At 46.0% G+C, this 22,091-nt stretch overlaps 1 protein-coding gene across 1 annotated transcript; it reads left to right on the forward strand.

The window, feature by feature from the left end:
- Positions 1-14,842: 14,842 nt before the first annotated feature.
- Positions 14,843-17,239, forward strand: OTUD6A (OTU deubiquitinase 6A). The gene has a single exon (XM_059157711.1). It carries the CDS (start codon positions 14,987-14,989, stop codon positions 15,860-15,862), a length of 876 nt encoding a protein of 291 aa, XP_059013694.1. The 5' UTR covers positions 14,843-14,986; the 3' UTR covers positions 15,863-17,239.
- Positions 17,240-22,091: the final 4,852 nt, after the last annotated feature.

The following is a 22,091-nucleotide window of genomic DNA, read 5'->3' on the forward strand; positions in this document are numbered from 1 at the left end:
CGTGTTCAGGGTTTCAGAGGCTCCAGGTAAGTGCTACTCCTTTGGCTTCCCAGCCCCTGTTGTTCAGGAGCCTTTGAGGTTTCCTCTTTTCATGCTTTGTGCGCCAGCCCCCCACTAGTCTCCACCCCCCCACTCCCACCCCTACACATGATAGCAGGGACACACGTCACCTCTGCTTGCCCAGGTCCTTCCAGCTGTCTACCCACGGGCACTTTCACCCATTTGGGCACAGCCTTGGCTGAGATTGTGACACACCCTGGCTCACCTGCACAGAAAAAGCTCTGGTGTGGGAAGTGAGTGGGAGGGGCTTGTGGTGGACCAGGGTCCTCCAGAGCCCAGGTGGATGCGGAGAGAGGCGGGCAGCCAGGAACCAGTGGTCTGCATTTCTATTTATGAGGCCCAGCTGTGCATGTGGTCTCTCAAAGACAATGCAAATGCAAGAGAACAAGAGACGAGGCCAGAGGCCATGCCTAGAAACACCTTCAGTCATTTGGTCAGTACCGGAGAACTCATTACTCCCCGTGAACAGACATCAGATACAGGTCTACGAGCACTGGGTAGGTGCTGAATAAATTTTTGTGTGGAATGAATAAATAAATGTGAGCACCTATCAAATTATTCTGTGTACATGGAATTCCAGAAGAGGCAAAAAATAATCTATGGTGAAAAACTTCAGAGTAGTGGTTGCCCTGCTAGCAAAATGACTAGGAAGGGGCATGATGGAAATTTGGGGGCTGATGATGATGTTCTCCATCTTGACAGAGCTTTGAGTTACACAGGTCAAAAACTCATTTGTCAAAGCTCAGTAAGTGTATGCTTAAGATGTGTGCAATTCTTTACATGTTCATTTTACCTAAAAAGCAAACAAATATTGAATTCTCCTTAATGCTGAAGTATTTAGGGGAAAAGAATGCCAATGGCTAAAATTTACCCTGAGACGCATATAAGATGTATTGATGGATGGACAGAGAAATATGTGGATAGATAGATGTACAATCAATCAAATGTAGCAAAACATTATTTGTACAGTCTATGTGGTGGCTGTTCACTGTGCAATTCTTTCAACTATTCTGTAGGTTTGAAATATTTTTATAATTGAATTTTGCTAAAAAAGTTCCTCAAGTCAATATTAAAATTTAATTTAGGGGCACCTGGGTGGCTCAGTGAGTTAAGCCTCTGCCTTCGACTCAGGTCATGATCTCAGGATCCTGGGATCAAGCCCCACATCTGGCTCTCTGCTCAGCAGGGGACCTGCTCCCCCCCCAACACCCGTCTCTCTGCCTACTTGTGATCTCTGTCAAATAAATAAATTAAATCTTTTCTTAAAAACTTAATTTAAGGGACACCTGGGAGGCTCAGTCGGTTAGGCATCTGCCTTCGGCTTAGGTCATGATCCCAGGGTCCTTGAATCAAGCCCTGCATCGGGGGTCCTCACTCAGCAGGGAGTCTGCTTCTCCCTCTCTCTCTGCCTGCTGCTCCCCCTGCTTGTGCTCGCTCTCTCGCTCTCTCTCCCTGACAAACAAATAAGCAAAAAGCCCTTAATTTTAAAAATGTGATTTGTCTATGCCTGTGCATGTGTACATGTGGCCTTTGTATGTGTGTATATATATATATATATATATATATATATATATATATATATATTCAAAGGGAAAAATGTCTAGCTATCAACTTACAATTATATATCCACACCAGTAGGTGGCATCTCCAAGCATGTGTCCATGTGCTCTAGAGAGGTATGAGTATGAATGCATCTAAGTCCAGCTGGTGTGTGCTGTGAGCCAAGTGGATGAAATTGTGTAAGACTGGAAGGGTTTCCTGATGCAACATACAATTACTGAAGGCATAGTATATGCCAGGGACTGTTCTAGGCAGCTGATCAGTGAGCAAAACATTTTTTTTAAATCATGCTTTGGTAAAGTTTATGTTCCAGTGGGCAAAGACAGATGATAGAAATCAACTAATTAACTAATTACATCATGTGTTATGAGGTGGTAAGTGCTATGAGAAAAAGGAAAAGAGTTTGAGCAAAATGGGAAGGGTCTGGAGTGCCGGTGTGGGTGGAGGAGGAATTAGGCAGGAATCGCAGGCCCCCCAGTTTTAAAAGGGAACACCACACATGGAAAAGGTGGCATTTGGGCAAGGGCTTGAAAGAGGTGAGGAAGTGAGTCATTTGGATGTCTGAACTGAGAATGTTCCAGATAGAGGGCACAGTCAGTACACACACCCTCAGGTGGGGTGTGTCTTATGGGTTTTGAGGAACAGAAGATTCCAGCTGGGTGAGGAGAGAAGAGGAGGAAGGAGAGGCCAGAGAGCTTGCTAGGGCCAGATGGTTTGCAGCATTGACCTTTTACTCTGATTGAAATGGGGGAGCCCATGTGAGGTTTTGAGTGACAGATTCAAAAAAGAAGGAAGGAAGGAAGGAAGGGAAGAAAGGAAGATAGAAAGAAAGAAAGAAGAAAAGGAAAGAAAAGAAACAGGATTTCCTTATGGTTTTAAAAGGCCAGTGAAGAAGGAGGAGACTTTTGAGGGACTAGGACAGTCATCCATGGGTCAGATGATGGTGGCTCAGGCCAGATCGATGGCAATCAGGATGGTGAGAAGTGGCTGGATTCTGGGTGTTTCTTCTGAAGCAGAGGCTCAGGTGCCTCTCCAGGGGAGTCCCATTGGTCAGCACCCACCATGGGTCTCACGTGGGCCTCGGTAACTTCCTTGCATCCAGCCTAGTCCCATCCAGTTTTTCAGGAAATACATGGAGGGTGTTAGGGGGCAGCTCCCCTGCTTGGTGGGAATATTGGTTCTACAAAGAGGCTAGTGGGAATCAAGGCTGCCAAAGGTAGCAGAGACAATCTCGGAAAGAGTCTGGACACGGGGACAAGGAGTTTGGTCTTAATCTTGTGGACACTGAGGAGGCACAATTAGCTTCTGAGCAGGGATGGTGACTCGTGCCAAATGCCACATGAGGACAACTGTAGGGTACAGGGTGACTATCAAGCCCCAGGGTCCAGGATGTTCCCGTGACTGACACATAGGCCCACCTGTTTCTCTTCGCCAACGCAGACTTGCAGTCCCAGCTCTGCCTCCACAGAGAGTAAGTTGATTGGCTCCTTGGGACTTTCCCCAGGCCAGAAAGGCCTACTAGCCCAAATTTCCATCTTCATTAAACTGACTTTACTGTTTCAGATAGAAGTAGCCTATTCTTTATTTAGGTTCCTGTTAGGGAGACCTTCTGAGACTATCCCCTCCTAGGGAACAAAGCTCCATGAACATTAAACACAGGTGAGAGGCAAGGGACAGAGAAGGCCTGACAGATGAGAAATCATCCAGCTGGAGCATTTGGTGTGGAGGTGAGGATAAAGAGGAGCTACAGGGGAGGGTCAAGGTTCTGACTCCTGCCCTGAGTGGATCGTGGGGATGGGGAATATAGGAGAAAGAGCAACTTCTTGCTGGGTGGGTGGAACAAATTAGAAGCTTAGTTTGGGCCACCATTTGGGAGAGGGTATCTGTGAGACCAGCAGTCCCTAAGGTGGCTAGCAAGGCTAGTTGCTGGTTTCTAAGATGTGTCCTCCAGACCCTGGGCTTTTGGAGACATGCTTCAGGGGCAAATACAGCAGGGATGGAGCAGAGGACTTGACTTGCCAGACCCGACTGGAAACAGCACATCAGCTCTGTTTTCATCTGCTTTCAGTTGGAATTCCACAAAAGACAGTATTTGCCCAAAAAGCCGCTGGGGGAGGGGAAGGTTCTGCATGACTCTTAGGGAGTTAGCAGGAAAGGATCTGCACTTCCCTGCCAAGAAGAAACTGCCTCTGCCTGGCTGGGATGGGCTGCGGGCCAACCGTATTGGGCCCAGGGACATGTCTGGGGGCCAGTGCTATGGTAGCAAGTGGAGACTGTGGCCTGCTTGAAAAGAGGAAGAGCTGCCTGCTGGAGAGGAAGAATGTGAGGACGGGAGGGGGGGGGGAGTGGCAGGGAGTCGGGATTGGGGGAGGCTTGTGGGCTACCCCCTCTACTGAGCCACTCCTGAGAAAGTCATCTTTCACATCAAGCCTGGCCCTAAGGACTTGTTTTATTGTTGTTGTTGGTTTTTTAAGATTTTATTTATGTATTTATTTATTTATTTATTTATTTATTTGAGAGAGAGAGCATGAGAGGGAGAAGGTCAGAGGGAGATGCAGACTCCCTGCGGAGCAAGGAGTCCAAAGCAGGACTCAATTCCAGGACTCTTGGATCATGACCTGAGCCAAAGGCAGTCACTTTACCAACTGAGCCACCCGGGCGCCCCCTGAGGACTTGTTTTGTTATCCCTGTGCCTCTTCATGCATCTGTCCACCAACGCTGGCTCCTCACCCTCCCAACCTGGTCTGAGAGCTCTTGGAGGGATTGGGGGGGGGGGGTAGTGGCAGAAACCAGATGGTACTCTGTTTTCATATGGCTAGCTCCTGACACACACAGTAGGCATACTCTGACATTTGTTATCAAAATGCCCAAGCAGGTGGAAGCTCAGCCTGGATAAATCTTTGGGGCTTGATATCCTCAAAGGTAAATGTGAGAATGTGAGAATCCAGACAAGTGATAGATGGACAATTTTTCCATGAATGGTGAAATGGTGTCCACAGGTAGGTTGCTGCTGTCACAATGATTGAGAGAAGTGGAGAGAGGAGGGCAGGGCACTGAGGAGAGCCCAGAATTCAGCTGGGCCTGCCCTCAGAGGACCTTCTCTCCAAGCAGTGCTACCTTGGAGAAAGGGTGTCAGAAACCCAAGAGCAGACTAAATGACAGTGCCAACATTTGGAATATTCTAGAAACTCTCCTTCTCCATGGGCACACAGAAGGCCATGTCCCAGCTGACATATCTGGTTGTGTCCCACCATCCTAACACCAAAGAGGGAAACAACCCAGACTGTTTGAGAGTTTCCAGTCCTCAGTCCTATCCCCCTCAATTATGCCCCCACCCCATCCTCTCAAAATCCCTGGAGATCCTGAGACTCAGAGATTATCAGAGCTGGAAGGGCTCTCTGAGGCTCCTAATTCTCACCCAAGGAGGGCTCCCCACAGCCTTCACTGAGTTCCCTGCCAATGAAATCCTTCTTCCTGCTCTCAGAACCTGGCCCAACTCCCCACTGGTCCTATTCTAGGCCTCTGGAAACAGACAAAAAATAGTCCTTCCCTTACATGGCAGTTCTCACTTCAGCCAGGAAGGGTTACCAGATAAAATGCAGGAGGCCAAATCTCATATGGGACATACTTCTACTACAACACTATTCATTGTTTATCTGAAGTCAGATTTAATTGAGTCACGTACCTTTATTTGCTAATTTTGGCAGCCCAGTAACCCAGGATCACATGGTTAGCAGTTGGCATACTGTGACAGTCATAGCCAGACCATGTCCACCACATCCACAGACCAGACCCAGCTCATTGGTCCAGGAGGTCTGTGTGTAACCTTTGCTTTCCCAGCTGCCCCGGAAATCAGGTTAGCTCCCCATCCCTTGCACTGAACGGTTTAGTTAAACTCTCTCAAAGGTGTTGCTGCTATGCTAGGGGATTTTTCCTACATATCTCACACTCACCCCATCCCAACCATCTCTTCTGCTTGCTGGACAAGGCTTTTAGGCACTCTGGCTTACATGCCACTTTTCCCTTTCTCTCATCTGGCAAACTAAGAATGATCAGGAGATAAGAGGCCTGACCAAGAAACCGGAACATGAGGCTCATGAAGGAGGACAGGCAAGGCCAAGACTCATGCAGCTGGAAGGTTCCAGAGCCACTCTTTAATGCCTTAGCGGGTTGCACAATGGATACCATTCCTATTTCCAAATAGCCCCAGCCTTTGTGAGCCCACACAGCCATTTCTCCCAGACGACTCACCCCTACCTACAGTAATGAGTTTCAAACTCTCCCATGTGTATTCATGCAATCCCTTAGCAGATGTGGAAGGGAGACAGGAGAAGCTACTCCTAGTAAATAAACCATCAATGAGGAGGAACAAAGGAAGAAGCAGGACAAGAACCCTAGTGACGGTGAACCTCTGTCCAAAAGCTCAGCTTCAATTTTGCATGTCATTGTATAATTACTTATTTTCATGTCTGTCTTTCCCTACTCAACCACAAGCTCCTTGAGGTTAGGGATCTTAGTCTATTTTGTTCACTGTTATATCCATAGTGAACAATGCCTGGCATATAGTAAGATGGATGAATGGCAACCGAAACGAATGAATAGGATAGCAAAGCAGGTAAAGGGTAAGAACAGGATCAGAAACAAAAGGGTCAGTACAGAAATCAAGCATGAACACAACAGGAAACTCAATGTGACCTTTGATCCTTAAGGGCTAGGTGGGAGGATGAAGAAAGAGCAAATCCTTGATGATGAGTTAAAAAAAACCTCAATGACAACTTCCCTGTTGTTTAATCTCACAAAACCCCTTACACATTCCAACACCTACAGCCCAGTGAAGTAATCCTTCATCAGCAAGTGTTTGAGACAAAGTAATTCTCCAGATTTTCAGGAATTGTGAGCCCTGGACAGGATGAAATAATTTCTTTTTTTTTAAGACCTTATTTATTTATTTGCCAGAGAGAGAGAGAAAGAGCATGAGCAGGGAGGAAGGGTAGAGGCAGAGGGAGAAGCAGGCTTCCCACTGAGCAGGAAGCCCAATGCAACCTCGATCCCAGGACCCCAGGATCATGATCTGAGTCAAAAGCAGTCATTTAACCAACTGAGCCACCCAGGCGTCCCAAGATGAAATAATTTCTTTACATCCTCTCTCTTTACACTGAAATATCATTGTAACAACTTAAATATAACGGCTTGTTTATGACCATTTCTCAATAGCTCTTGAGCTCACTGGAAAGCTCCTTCTGATGTGAGCTGGGAACCCAGTCCAGACAGACGCTAAGGGACCATTAAACTCCAAACTAATGGAGAAGCTGATTACTATGAAAACTACCATGTCTGGTGGCCTCTAGAGGGGAGGAGAAATGGGGGTGGTGAGGTGGAAAGAGGAGGATGTAAGAGAGTGGAGTGGGGAGCAGAAGCTGGGAGGGAGGCACTAAGGTACTGTAGAAGGAAGAAACTGCCATTTATTCTTATCTTTCTTGGTGCCAGGCACTGAGCTGGGTCCTTCACATACATTTCATCATAACAAGCCACCTGCAAGATAGACATTAATTCTCTTGCCCCTCCCACCTTACTAACTGGCAAAGCATATGCTATTCATCGACAAGACGGCCCATCACCATTCCCAGAGCTTATTATTGGAAAAGGTAACCTTGAACTCCCTGCCTTCTCAAATGTGAGAACTGACATTCAGAGAGAGCTGCCTGAAAAGCGGCAGTCCATCCATCGCTGGAGATGTGTGGCATGTGCCCTGGAAGTTGAATCATAATCTCCAGCTGAGAGGTTGTGTGTTGTGGGAAGGTGGGGGAGGGTGTTATGGGGCAGAGCTAGAGAGTGCATAACTGGAAAAGGCACATTCAAATTACAATAGCTATGGTTTCCTTACACAAACTACAGACAAGAAAGCTCAACATTTGCAAAGCTGGTTTTTCTTCAGTTCCAGCCACAAAAACAAACCCCTGCAATGGGGCTTGACATTCAAAGGGACCTGTTATCCCCTCTGCAGAATCTGAAAAAGCAATCTTGATTGCAGCAAATAAGCACACTCTGCGTGACCATTACTATCATGCTATCAGAGTCTAAAAGATGTCTCTTTCAGGATCAGCATAATGGTTTTCTAAAATTATCATTGCTTTGGGGGCACCTGGGTGGCTCAGTGGGTTAAGCCTCTGCCTGCAGCTCAGGTCATGATCTCAGGGTCCTGGGATCGAGTCCCACATCGGGCTCTCCACTCGACAGGGAGCGTGCTTCCTCCTCTCTCTCTCTCTCTGCTTGCCTCTCTGCCTACTTGTGATCTCTCTCTGTCAAATAAATAAAATCTCTTTAAAAAATTATCATTGTTTTGATGTGTTTTAAGTCACAGTATTTAATTTCTTTGAATCATGAAAATGACAGTATAGGAGAGTGTGAAGTATTTCTGTTCATTTAAAATAAAAAGGAGGAAGATGGAATAGATATATTTTGCCTATTCCTCTTGCTACAATTAAAAACCCTGGGCATTCTGTACAAAACAAACATAAGAAGACTCTGGAAGGTGGAGAGAAGAAGGCAGACCCCTTAGGTTCTCAGCATGGGAGGAATTACATGGATTTTCTTTTTACCTCGTAGATCCCAGAATTGGCAATGAAGAAGCTAACAACCCAGGTTTGCAGAGACAGCCCCCCCCCAAAAGAAAGCCTCAGTCAAAGTCTGTTCTTTCTAGCAGAATAAGGAACACATCAACCTAGCAATACACAAATTGTTTAGACAAGAATCACTCTACTCCAACCAAAACCAGAGAACAAACTGTGGCCCTCTCCCCAGCCCCAGTAGCAAAGACTAAATGGAGCTTAGACTTCCACACTCATGAGGTTGTACTGACAGGCTCCAAAAACCCCAATCCTATCCCTTGCTGGCATGGTATCAGAGAAGGCCAAGTACAGAGCAAGGACTTTCATTGCCACTGGCAAGTAACAAGACCTACCTACATACATTAGTAGAAACAATGTGGAGAGCCTAGAATTCCACCCCGACTTGGCAGGAATGAAGTAGTTCACTTCCCCTGAGCTACTAGGTCAGAGAAGACCTAGTAGAGAGTTAGGACTTTTACCACTGCCCAAAGATAAAGTGGGTCAGATGATGTAATGACAAAGGAAGCAGTAATTCAGCACTCCAAGCCTTCCCAGTCAGAAAACCATCAGTGGAGGCTTCCTGTGAAGCAGAGACTCTCAGACCCATCCAGCTGTAATGAAGGGCTTCCCTTTGGATCAGTGGAGGCCAAGCGAGGGACCTGGACTTCTATTTCTATTTGCAGTGATGATACAACACTCCTCCTTCCAAATGGCGGCAGTGTCAGAGGAGAGCAGCCAAAATAGATGCTGTAAATGCGTTTCAGATTAACATGACATATACCCAAAATATGCAGGTTTCCATCAAATAATACTTAGAAAACAGAAAGATCTCAAACTGAATTTTAAAAAAAAAGACAATAGACAGATGGCCAAACTGATATGACAGAGCTAGTAGAATTATCTGACAAAGACTTGTAAAGGGTGGGGGGGTCGCCTGGGTTAACTGTCTAGGATCAAGCCCCACATCTGGTTCCCTTCTCCTCAGGGAGACTGCTTCTCCCTCTCCTCCTGCCTTCTGCTCCCCCTGCTTGTGCTCTCTCACAATCTCTATCAAATAAATAAGTAAAATCTTTAAAATTTTTTAAATTAAGGGGGACCTTAATCTTAAGGGTCCTTGATCTCAGGACCCTGAGATCATGACCTGAGCTGAAATCTGGAGTTAGATGTTCATCTGACTGAACCACCCCTTGCCCTAGCACAGAGGAATTTTTAAGGAAGCAAAACTATCTTGTGTGATAATGTAATGGTGGATACATGTCAATATATTTGTTTCCAAAGCCATAGAATGTACAACACCAAGAAAAAACTCTAAAGGAAGCTGTGAGGGGCACCTGGCTGGCTCAGTCAGTAGTGCATGACACTCTTGATCATATTGTGGGTAGAGATTAAGCTACCCATATCGGGGTAGAGATTACTTAAAAATAGAGTAAGCTGTGAACCTCGGGTAATAATAATGTGTCAGTGTAGGTTAATTGATTGTAACAAATGTGCCACTCTGGTATAGCATGGGGAATATAGTCAGTGATATTGTAAAAACTATGTATTGTGACAAATGGTAACAAGATTTATCATGGTGATCATTTTGTAATGTATATAAATATCAAATCACTATGTTGCATACTTGAATCCAATATAATATATCAATTATATTTCAATAAAATTTTTAATTAAAAATTGAAAAAAAAATATGGGCACCTGAGTTGCTCAGTTGGTTAGGCTCTTGATTTTGGCTCAGGTCATGATCTCAGGGTCTTTAGATTGAGCACCCATGTCAGGCTCCACACTCAGCAGGGAATCTGCTTGAGGATTCTCTCTCTCTCTCTCCCTCCACTCCTCCCTCTCTCTCCCTTTCTCTCTCTCTCTCAAATACATAAATCTCTTTTAAAAATTAAAAATTAAAATTAAAAATTATACCACAAATGTGCCACTTTGGTGTAGGATGTTGATAGTGGAGGAAGCTGCACCTGTGTGGAAGCAAGGAATATATGGGAACTCTGTCTACTTTCTGCTCAATTTTGCTGCCCTAAAAACTAAAGTCTATTTAAAAAAATGTTTTTAGGGGTGCCTGAGTGACTCAGTTGGTTAAGTGTTTGACTCTTGATTTTGGCTCCGTTCATGATTTCAGGGTTGTGAGATCAAGCCCCATGTTGGGCTCTGTGCTGGAAGTGAAGCCTGCTTAAGATTCTCTCCCTCTCCCCCTTCCATTCCCCCCTACCCCCCTCACTCTCTTTCTAAATAAATAAATGAATGAATGAAAGGAGCATCAGGGACCTGTGGGACAATAACAAAGGATCTAAAGTCCCTGTCCTAAAGAGGAGAAAGTGTGTGGCTGAAAAAGTATTCAAAGAAATTATGGCTGAAAATTTTTCAAATTTGGTAAGAGATACAAATGTAGGATTTGAGAAGCTGAGTAAAACCCAAATGAGAAAAACCTGAGGAAATCCACATCAAGATACATCATAGTCAAATATCTGAAAACTAAAGACAAAGAAAAACCTTTCAAAGCAGAAAGAGAAACAACAGTTTGTCAGTAAAGAAATAACAATTCAAAAGACAAAATTTCTAATTGGATACCATGGAGGCCAACAAAAAGTGACACAACCTTTTTCAAAAGCTGAAAGAAAAGAATTGTGAATCTAGAGCCCAATCTCCAGTGAAAATATCCCTCAGGAATGAAAGGGAAATCAAGACATTCTCAGACAAAGGAAAACTAAGAGCATTTCTCACAAGGAGACCTACATGAGGGAATGGCTAACTGAAGTTTTCTAAACAGTACATATAAAAGAAGAAATCTTAGAAAATTGGGAAGTAAAAACATGATAAGCAAAACTATGGACAAATACTATAGACTTTCCTTCTCCCCTTGATTTGTCTAGCATTTGAAGGTTGAGGCCAGAATTAGAAAATTAATGTGGTTCTAAATTTACAGAGGACATCAAAGGCGATTATGTTATAAATGGGCAAGGGTAAAGGAATGCAAAAGGAGATAAGATTTCCTATCTTCATTAAAACTGGTAAAATGACCACATCATAGATTTTTGGTAATACACATACACACAGATGTACCCAGAGCACCCATTTAAAAAGTTATATGGGGTGTCTGGGTGGCTCAGTCATTAAGCGTCTGCCTTTAGCTCAGGCCATGATCCCAGTGTCCTGGGATTGAGCCCCAGGAGCCTGCTTCTCTCTCTCTCCAGTGCTTGTGTTCCCTCTCTTGCTCTCTCTCTCTTTCTGTCATAAATAAATAAAAATCTTTAAAAAATAAAAAGTTATACAAAGAGTTACACTCAAACATTATAGATAAGTCAAAATTGAATTCTAAAATCTGTTCCAGTAACACAAAGGCAGGAAAAAGAAAGCAGAAATGAAAACAAGGAAAAAAAACCAGAAAAAAATGGCAGACATAAGTCCTAACATATTAATATATACCTTAAATGTGGGGCACCTGGGTGGCTCAGTCGGTTAAGCTTTGACTCTTGATTTCAGATTAGATCGTGATCTCAGGATTGAGAGACAAGGCTCTGTGTGGGGCTCAGCACTCAGGAAGGAGTCTGCTTAGATTCCCTCTCCCTCTGCCCCTCCCCTTGCTCACTTGCATGTGTGCACATGCGCTCTCTCACTCTCTCTCTCTAAAATAAAGAAAACAAGTCTTTAAAAAAACCTTAAATGTAACTGACCTATATACACCAATTGAGAGATGGAGATTGGCAGAGTGGATTAAAAAGCATGACCCAACTACATGCTATGTACAAAAAACTCACTTGAAGTATAATAATAATTGGGAGGTTGAGAATAAAAGGCTAGAAAAATATATATCATGCAAACAGTAATAAAGAAAAAGTAGTGGTTATATTAATACCAAATAAAATAGACATTAGAGCAGAGAAGAGGGCCAAAGACAGGGGAATTACATAATGATTAAAGGAGAGAATCCATCAAAAAGACAGAGAAATCCTAAGTATGCAGAATTTGCAACAGAGGTGCAAAATATGTGAAGCAAAACCTGGTAGAGCTGAAAAGAGAAATAGAAAAAGCCACAATTACTGTTGGAGACTTCCTACATTCCTCTCTCAATGGTAATAGAGTTAGATGGAAAGTCAGGAAGTATATAGAAATCAACAACACTATCAACCAATGTGATCTGAAGAACATTTATAGAACATGTCACCCAACCATAGCAGGATAGTCGTTCTTTTCCAGTACACATGGAACATATGTCAAGAGAAAACAAATTCTGGGCCAGAAACAAACCCCAGAAAAAAAAATTTTTAAGTAAGCTCTATGCCCAACATGGGGCTTGAACTCATGACCAAGATCAAGAGTCACATACTCCACCCACTGAGCCAGTCAGACACCCCCAAACCCCTACAAATTTAAATGAACTGTGTTTAAATATGTATGTTCTCTAACTGCAAAGGAATCAAAGTTGAAATCAAAACCAGAAAGATAACAGGAAAATCTGCAAACACTTGGAAATGAATAATTCCCTCCTAAATAACCCATGGGCCAAAGAGTCTCAAGGGAATCCAAAAAAATACATTGAACAAATGAGAATAGAAATACAATATACCAAAACTTGTGGTTTTTGACAAAGGTGAAAAACCAATTCAATGGAAGAAGTATAGCCTTTCCAACAAATGATGCTGGAGTAATGGAACAACCACAGGCAAAAGAATAAACTAAGACCTAAGCTTCAAACTTTACACAAAATAGATCACAGATGTAACTTACAACCTAAGGCTATAAATCTTTGAGTAAAAGACATGACAAAATCTTTGGGATCTAGAGTTAGCTAAACAGTTCGTGACACCAAAATCATGACCCAGAGGAAGAAAAAATAATAAATTGCACTCCATCAGAATTTAAAACGTTTGCTCTGAGAAACACCAGCTGAAAAGATGGAAAACACAAAGTCATGGTGCGAGAGAAAATATTTGCAAACCACATAGCCAACAAAGAACTATTATCTATAATATATAAGAACTCTTAAAACTCAACCGTAAAAAATAACAGTCTAATTGTAAAATGGACAAATGACAGAAACATTTTACCCAAGAGGATATGGCATAGATGGCAAGAGAACACATGCAAAATTGGACCTGATTAGCCGCTAGGGAAATACAGGTTAAAACCACAGTGAGATGCCACTTCACATGCATTAGAATCGCTAAAATAAAAAATAATGACAACACCAAATACTGGTGAGGATGAAGAAGAACTGGATTCCTCACATAGTGCTGGTGGGACTGCACAATGGTACAGCCACTCTGGAAAATCATTTCTCAAAAAATTAAAATACACTTATAATATGACACAGCATTTGCCCTCTTAGGCATTTTTCCCAGAGAAATGGAGAATTTTGTTCACATGAAAACCTACATAAGAATGTTTATAGCAAATTTATTCATAATAACTCCAAACCATGAACAACCTCGAGTTCTTCAACAGGTGAGCGGCTAAACAAAGTACAATGTATCCATATCATGGACTACTACTTAAAAATAAAAGGAGCTAAATTTAAGATATGCAACAAATTGAACAAATGTCCACTTTCCTCATTTGTTATAAGATATCTGTGTGTGGGGGGCGCCTGGGTCGCTCAGTGGTTTAAAGCCTCTGCCTTTGGCTCAAGTCATGGTCTCAGGGTCCTGGGATCAAGCCCTGCATCCAGCTCTCTGCTCAGCTGGGAGCCTGCTTCCTCCTCTCTCCCTGCCTGCCTCTTTGACTACTTGTAATCTCCGTCTATCAAATAAATAAATAAATAAAATCTTTAAAAAAAAAAAAAAAGATATCTGTGTGTATTTTGGTGGGGGGAGTGTCTCAAGGACCTTCCTGTTTGGGAATTTAAGATACAGGTGAGCAGAGTGAAGCAGAATGGGAGCATATTTGGAAGAGCTTAGGGCTTGTATTTATTTTATATTTTATGTTTTAGAACGTTTAGAGATTCAAAATAAACAGAAGGAACTGGCTCAACGAATGCCAGCTGTTGTGTTTCACGGGCATCCTATGGAGCCCATTTTGGAAGCCGGGAAACTCGGGAGGAGAGTTTAGGGTAGTTGCATTCTGTCAGCAAAGGCCATAGCGTCTGCTTAGTTGCAATGAGTGAGTTTAAGAAGAGTGGCATGCCTTCTTACACTGAGATCTAACATTTAAGTTAGTGTGAGACCTAACCTGAAAGGACTCTGTTCCCAGGAACAGTAGGAAATGTAAAGGTTCACCAGTCTGGGTACCTGAAAAATAAGAAAGTCTCATTGCATCCTGAACACTAGGAGTAAAAGGAAGTCCACCGTCAGAGCACACGTAGCTGGTGGTAGAGTATTTGTTATACTCAGGCATGACCAGCATCTGTATTGTGCTCAGATTTGGAAATGAACTAGGGACTGAGTCCACGAACGGTTCTCCAAGACTGAATGCTACATATAATATTCGAAGTCCAGGTTCTATGAGCGGGATTCAGACCTGGCTAAAACCGGAAGCAACCGTTGCTACGGGGTCTAATGGAGGTGTATTTAGGGTCTCCTCGCAGCCAATCCTAGTGGCAGGAGCTTTCAAGGGGGCGTAGCTATTAAAGCCAGTGGCCAATAGCAGAGGGCCGTGAGTAGGGTGAGAGCGACCACCTGGTGACGTGAATCAAGTGCAGCGGCGGTGAGGGGAGGCCGAGGACTCGCAGTGTGTTCCGGGGTTTGTGCTGTTATTCACAACCATAGCCCGTACTTCAGCTGCCACCCATCTTCGATCCTCACCTGCCGGTAAACGTCATGGAAGATTCTCAGAGTGAGCAACAGCGGATAATACGCCGCCACCACCGCGAGAAAAAAGAGCTGCAGGCCCGCATCCAGGCCATGAAGAACTCTGTCCCCAAGAGCGACAAAAAGAGAAGAAAGCAGTTGCTCCTAGACGTGGCCCGCCTCGAGGCCGAGATGGAGCAGAAGCACCAGCAGGAGCTGGAGAAGTTCCGAGAGAGCTTTCCTGATAACGGCAACCTCGACTCCGTCACGGAAGATCTCGCCAAGATGGATCTTGAGAACCAGCCTCCCCGGCAGTCCCGGGCACAGAGAAGGCGTGAAAGAAGGGCGGCGCTTGAGAGAGAGCGCCAGGAGAGGATCACCGAGGCTGAGATGGAGCACCTGGCTAGCTTCCGCCGCGATGAGGAGGAGAAGCTCGCCGCCATCCTAGGATCCAAGAATCTGGAGCTGAAGGATATCCCGGCCGATGGCCACTGCATGTATCGCGCCATCCAAGACCAGCTGGTGTTCTCGGTGACGGTAGAGAGCCTGCGGAAACGCACCGCCGATTACATGCGCAAGCACGTGGACGACTTCCTGCCCTTCTTCAGCGACCCGGACACCGGCAACGCCTACAGCCTCGAAGACTTCTTGAGCTACTGCGACGACATCGTGCGCAGCCCCTCATGGGGAGGCCAGCTCGAGCTGAGGGCCCTGTCGCACGTCCTGCAGACACCCATCGAGGTGATCCAGGCCGATTCGCCCGCTGTCGTCATCGGCGGGGAGTACACCCGGAAGCCGCTCATCCTCGTCTACCTGCGCTACGCTTGCAACCTCGGCGAGCACTACAATTCGGTGAGGCCGCTTGAGGCCGGCGCCGTAGGGGGCGCGGCCCCGAGGCTCTTCTAGGCCGGCCGCTGTCGCAGTCGTAGTCGCCATTGCTGCCGCCGCCGCTGCTGGAGCTGAAGCTGCCGCGGCGCATCCTCAGTAGGCTCCGTGTTGTTGGTTTTTTCCCCTTCGGTTTTCTCGGTTTTTTTCTTGCTTTGTTTTACTTGAAAGTCGTACCCCCCAACCCCAACGCTTCTCTGCCCACGGCCCCACCCCCGCACGCCCGCGCTCTCCTACCTGGCGGTTTTATCCCCTTCTCTCACTCATTCATTGCTTTGGGGGCTGGCGGCGGGCGCGGGGAACATTCAGGACCAGGGAAAGATCTGTACTGTACTATCTGAGGAGAGGAAGTTGGCCAAATTTTCACCGCTCTTGCCCTGAAGGGTCTTTGCCTCCCTCGCTGATGAGAATTGGTCGCGCCGCACATGCCTTTGAGATCAAAATGGAAAATGGGTTTGATACATTCTTAACTGGGGAGAAATTAGTTTTACTAGGAATCTTCGGATTGTCCCTATAAATACATTGGATTTTAGATAAATTTGGAGTTTTTGTGATCCCAGTGCTTTGTGAATGCCTTTCTCTTGTTCTTTGGGAACAAATGTATTTCGCGCTCTTTGCAGGGGCCGGGGGGCGGGGATGCTTTGTGCTTCAGCTGGGCTGTTCCAGAGACATCTCAAGTTATGAACAGTAGTTCTCTAGTATTTAGTTTTGTTTTTTCATAAAATTTGTGTGGTGCACCATGAATTTTACTTATTTAGGATTTGCTAAAGTCTACATAAGAGCGTTTGTTAAACTCAGAAATTAAATGTACGAGCTAAACATAGAAATTAAATTTACAAAAACTGATAGGTAAGGTTCGCTCTGAGATGTGAAAGATCTCAAGTTAATTTCCTTTATTAAAGTTAGGAAGAGCTATGACTTTATTCAAGTAGTTGATTCATTTCATTTTGTCTACAACTGGTAGGAAGCGAAAAGAGACACCCTAATAGGCAGCCTAACATTCTGTAAGGGTGAGACCCGAACTAGTAAGTTTTCTTCACTGTGAGACATGAAAGGGTACACTTTATTCAAGCAGTTGATCCAGTTTGTTGCATCTACAAGTGGTATAAAGTGTGAAAGATCTGAACCTAGCATATTTGCCTTAAGTCCTAGAGATAGGAAGCTACTTTAAAAGATTTTAAGACCTAAAAATAGTTGATCCATTTTGTTGTATCTACAACTGGCATGAGGAAAAAAATAATGAGCAATCTACTTTTGTTGATAGTACAGACTTATTGATATCTTGAGTTTGCCAGTAGAATAGTAAAAATAAAATGATTAGCAATAAACAATTTAAAATTTTTTAAATCTTTAGAGCCTGTGTTTCAGTGAGATTACTTAAATTCATTTAAAAATCCAATGTACACACCAAATGTTCTAAAACAAAATATATAATTTCAAAATGTTTTTAAAATATTATGCAACTTGTTCTTAAAATAAAAGTTTTTAAAATACCTGGTTCTCTATTTTTGTGTAGCTGACTTAGTTTGTACAAACTTTGTATCCCAGGATCTGCTTCAGCAAAGGAATCCTGGAGGTTTAGGGAGAGTAATTGGGGACCAGTTAAGGCTTTGGAGAGGAAGACTGGCCTGGTGGCATCCTGGAGTAGAGTGTTTCCCAAGAAAGGATTTAGGGAGGAACTTTATCTAGATGCTGTCAGAGCTGATGTTTCACTCTGTGAAAAACATCCTGAAATGATTTGGTTTTAGGATGTTCTCATTGCTATGCATGAAAAAGAACTCCCACTTCTAGTAACTCAGTGAGTCCAGCACTACACTGCAGAATGGAAAGAAGTGCCAATGTTTCTTTGGGGGTGGGGGTGGAGGTGGGAGGGTGTTCCCAAAATGCAAAGCAAGAAACCCGGCCAGATAGCTAACCTGTGTAAGTATGTGTCAGATAAGTTTCAGATGGCCAGTGGACTAAGACAAAAAGGCCCCTGAGAAAACCAGGGATTGGGTGCAATGTAAGAAGAAGGCCTTTTATAGGACTGAAAACACTGGCTGGGGAAAAAAGACAAGGCCCAGAAGGAAGGCATAATATATAGAAGGGTGTCTGTCTGGAAAGGAGGGTGAAAGTTGGGGATGGGTTCAGCCTAGAAGGAAGAATGGGACATGGCAGGGGAAGGAGGCACAGGCCGAGGAAGGGGACTAAGCTGATAAACAGGGCATAGGCAGTAAAGGTCCCCTAGGTAGAGGAGGGGACCCAAAGTGGGTATAGCACACAGGTGAGCAAAGGAGGCCTGACCGGGGACATGGGCAAAGGTTGGTGAAAGCCTCTAGAAATGAGAAGGGTACTCTATTGGAGTGAGCTGCATTGGGTGGGGGAGGGTGCCTGGCTAGGGTAGGAGACCTTGATTGAGAGGGGTTCACAAGCTGGAAAAGAGGGCCTGGCTGCAGGAGGATTCCTGGCAAGGGAAGTGGTCCAGGCTGGGGGCGGGAGCAGAGGCTGGTGAAGGGCTTCTGGTAGCAGGTGGGCCCAGCTGGGGTGGGTTTTATAGGGAAGGGAAGCTGACTGGGAACTAGGTCACTAGTTTCTGGGCAAGGGTTTAGGTAGGGGGCTCAAATAAGACTGGAAAGGGGGCTAGCTGGGGACTGAGACATTGAAGGAGGAAAAGACTGGTGAAGGGGCTTCTCATTGGAGCAGAGGTCTTGCTGAAGGGTACACTGGATGGTAAAAGGATCCATGGTTGTTAAATGGGGAAATAGCTGGGCCAGGCTGCCCATCCAGGGGAGGGACACTTGTCTGGGAAAGGGTTCTGGAAGGAGAAGGGTCCTTCCTAGGTAAAGAGGCATTGACCGGGAAATAGGGTCTAATCAGGGGTGGACTGGATGGAGGAGGGATCCAGGCTGGTAGAGGAGCCACCAGATTTAGAAAATTGCACAAACCTGGACAAGGGGCCCAGGCTGGATTTAGGACACAACTTAGGAAGGGAAAGGGAACCTGCCCCTGAAAGGGTAGAGGCAGCATAGGGGGAAATTGGGCCTAGACAGAGAAGGGGGTTTAGGTAAGTAGGAGGCACAGGCTGGAGAAGAGCCATAGGGTGTGGAAGCAGTCACAGCAGGAGAAGGGAGGCTGGCTAGGACTGGGGAGATGTCTGGGAGGTGCCGGCTACAGGCGCTAAGGTGCTAGCTGGGAAAGGCAGCCTGGGGATAGAGGCTTAAGTGGGCAAATGGGGCCCCGCAGGCAAAGCAAGCTTATCTGGAGAGTAGGCCTGGCAGGGCAAGGTGGAATATCTCGGGGAAGAGGGAACAGGCGGGGAAGAGGGAACAGGCAGAGAAGAGGGACATGAGAGCGGGCAAGAGAACCGGGCTTTGGACTAGGGCACAGTGTGGGGAAATAGGTCTGGCTAGGAAGGGGATAATGGGGAAGGGGAGGAACTGGCTGGTCAAGGGAAGGAAGCCTAGTTGAATTAGAGGGGAAAGGATGAGAAAGGAGTTCTTGACTGTTAAAAGTGGGGGTGGGGGTGGGAAGCCTGGGGAAGGGCACCTGGCGAGGGAAAGAAATCTGGCTGGGAAAGTAGGCATCAGCTGCGGAGGACCCAGGCTGGGTGGGGAAGGGGCTTAGATGTGGGAACGTGCCCATCTTGCAAAGGGAGCACAGGCATGATTGGGTGGCACCAGCTGAGGTTGGGAGACGGGCTGGAATGGGGCCACTGGGTGTAAACAAACCACAGCAGGGAAAGGTGGCCTGACCAGGGAGGGGCTCTAGCAGGGGAATAGAGCCTGGGAGGGAAGGGGGGGTCAGGTCTGCCCGGGGAGGAACACCCAGTCTAGGAAAGGAACCTGGGGGTAGGAGAGGTTTGGATGCCAAGAACAACATAAACTGGGCATGGCGTAATAGGTTAAGAGACCTATCCTGGAGAGGGGAGCTAGCAGGTGAAGGAGCTAAAGGCGTGGGCCTTGACAGAGGTCCTGGCTGAGGGAGGACATGTGGTCGAGGAAACAGACCTAGCTGAGGAGGAGGGCATAGGAACAGGAAGGGGAGGACATCTGGTGGAGGGGGAAGAAGTGGGAGAAGGGACTTGGCTGAGGAAGGGGCCCTTACTGGGAAGATGAGCCTAGGCTGAGGGAAGAGGATGTAGGTCCCTCAGTAAAGAGAGCCTGGCTGGAGGGAGGAGACTGTCTGGGTAAGCTCTCCCACCTGGAGAAGGAGACTGGGATCAGCATGGGGATCCTTGTGGGTGAAGGGGTCCTGGTGGGGAAAGATCACAGGGCTGGGGAGGGGAATTGACAGGTGATGCAGAGCTGAGAGAGGAAAGTGTTCAGCTGGGGAAAGAGGCACTGGCTCTGAGAGACCAGAGAAGAGACAGTTCCTTGGGAAAGTGATCCAGCTGAAGAGGGAAAAGGCCTGCGCTGGCTGAGGAAGAGTAATAAGCTGAGGAAGGGGATCCTGGCGAGGGTTGCTGCAAAGGGGATACTGGCTTGAAATGTAGCTCGGCTGGGGAGGAGATATAGGTGGGTATATATGGGTAGGGGGAAGCCTGCCTAGCAGGGGAAGGGACCCCATCTGGGGAGTTGCCCTTGGCTGAAGAAGGGGCCTTAATTGGGGAGGAAGGCATCAGTCAATGAAGAGAGCCTGACCAAGCTGAGGGGACCTGGCCAAGAGAGAAGGCATGGCTGGGTTCCACATTAACAGGCAGGTAACATGCTTCCGATGGCAGACAGGCTTCTGATGGGGGACCGGTAATCTGCTGGGGCAGGCTGCATGATATGGGGAAAGGGGACTACCTGGAAAAGGGGGCCCAGCTCTAAAGGGGTAGGTATTCACTGAGGAGCAGGGTTTGGGAAGTGGAGCTGTGTGAGGAATAGGGAGTAGGCTGGTGACAAGGACCAGGAGCTTGGTTGATGTAGGGTATAAATTAATATGGGGTAAGAAGAAGATTCCTGGCTTTAAAGGAGTAAGAACTAGGGAGTAGCACCTGGCTAGGGGAGGAGACACTTGCTAGGGAAAGGATTCTGGAGCATTATCTGGGCATAAAGTAGATGGGGTGCTGGATGCAGATGGAGCACTGTTGAGGGGGAAGGGTGCCCTGGCTGGGGAATAGGGTATGGGCTGTGCAAGGGCCATATCTGCGGAAGAGGGCACTCCTGGATGATGTGAGCCTTGCTTGAATGTGGGGGTTGGGGGTGGGCCTCGTGCTGCCCAAGGGAATTCTGTGGCAACTAAACAAAGACAGCAGACAGCAGAGTCCCATTGTACAAGCTATCCCTGAATATGAGAGAAATAACTATTCCTGTCTTGGGAGCCCTTAAGATCTCACTGGACCTGTCCCAGCTGCCTCCATTGGATCTGCCTTCAGCTAGAGGGAAAGGGAGGAGTCATCCCAGGCCAGATCCTAACCAGGCCCAGAGCACAAACCAAGAGAGAGTCTTCATTGTGGCATCCTGGCAGGACACGAGAGATGTATAGTCTGTTCCATTTTGCAGCAGTGACCACAGTCACTGAAGTCAGTGACTATGCTGGGCAGTTTCATGTCCAAAAGCCACAAGCATTGTTCTCAAAGGGATCCAATTCCAGAAGCAACTTTTATTCATTTACTATTTTTTGTTTGTGCTTTGCCGTGTTCTCCCTCTTGCCATAGCAGCCGAAAATACAGTACCTGGGTCTGAACCCTAGCTCATCTCATCTACTTCCTAGCTTTGTGACTTGGATAAGTCACCGAATCTTTTGGGCCTGTTTCCTCATCCATAATATGGGACAACTAATACCTGACTTAGAGATATCTCTTGGGCTGTTAAGTGCATTAAATGAAAATACAGGGCACCTGGGTGGCTCAGTCAGTTAAGCGTCTGCCTTCAACTCAGGTCAGATCTGAGGGTCCTAGGATTGAGTCCTGCATCAGACTCCCTGCTCAGCGGGGAGCCTGCTTCTCCTTTCTTTCCCCACTCATGCTCTCTCCCACTATCTCTGTCACTATCTTTGTCTCTCTCGAATAAATAAATAAATGCTTTAAAGGTTAAAAAAATTAAATGAAAATACATACAGAGTGCCATGTAAATGTTAGCTACTGTCAGTATCATGATCTAGGAGCCCAAGAACACAACATTATCAGGTGGGGCAGCAACCACCCCTTCATTTTGTCTATTGTGACTTTTGGGACAACTTGGCCTCTTCCCATAGGTCTCACAGTGAAAGCAGAGGTTCTCCCAGGTCTGTCTACCCCAGCTGTTATAGCCAGAGCTTCCTGGGCTGTAGTGTGAAAGCAGCGGCC

Source organism: Mustela lutreola, chromosome X (genome assembly GCF_030435805.1).
Source record: "Mustela lutreola isolate mMusLut2 chromosome X, mMusLut2.pri, whole genome shotgun sequence".
NCBI lineage: Eukaryota > Metazoa > Chordata > Mammalia > Carnivora > Mustelidae > Mustela > Mustela lutreola.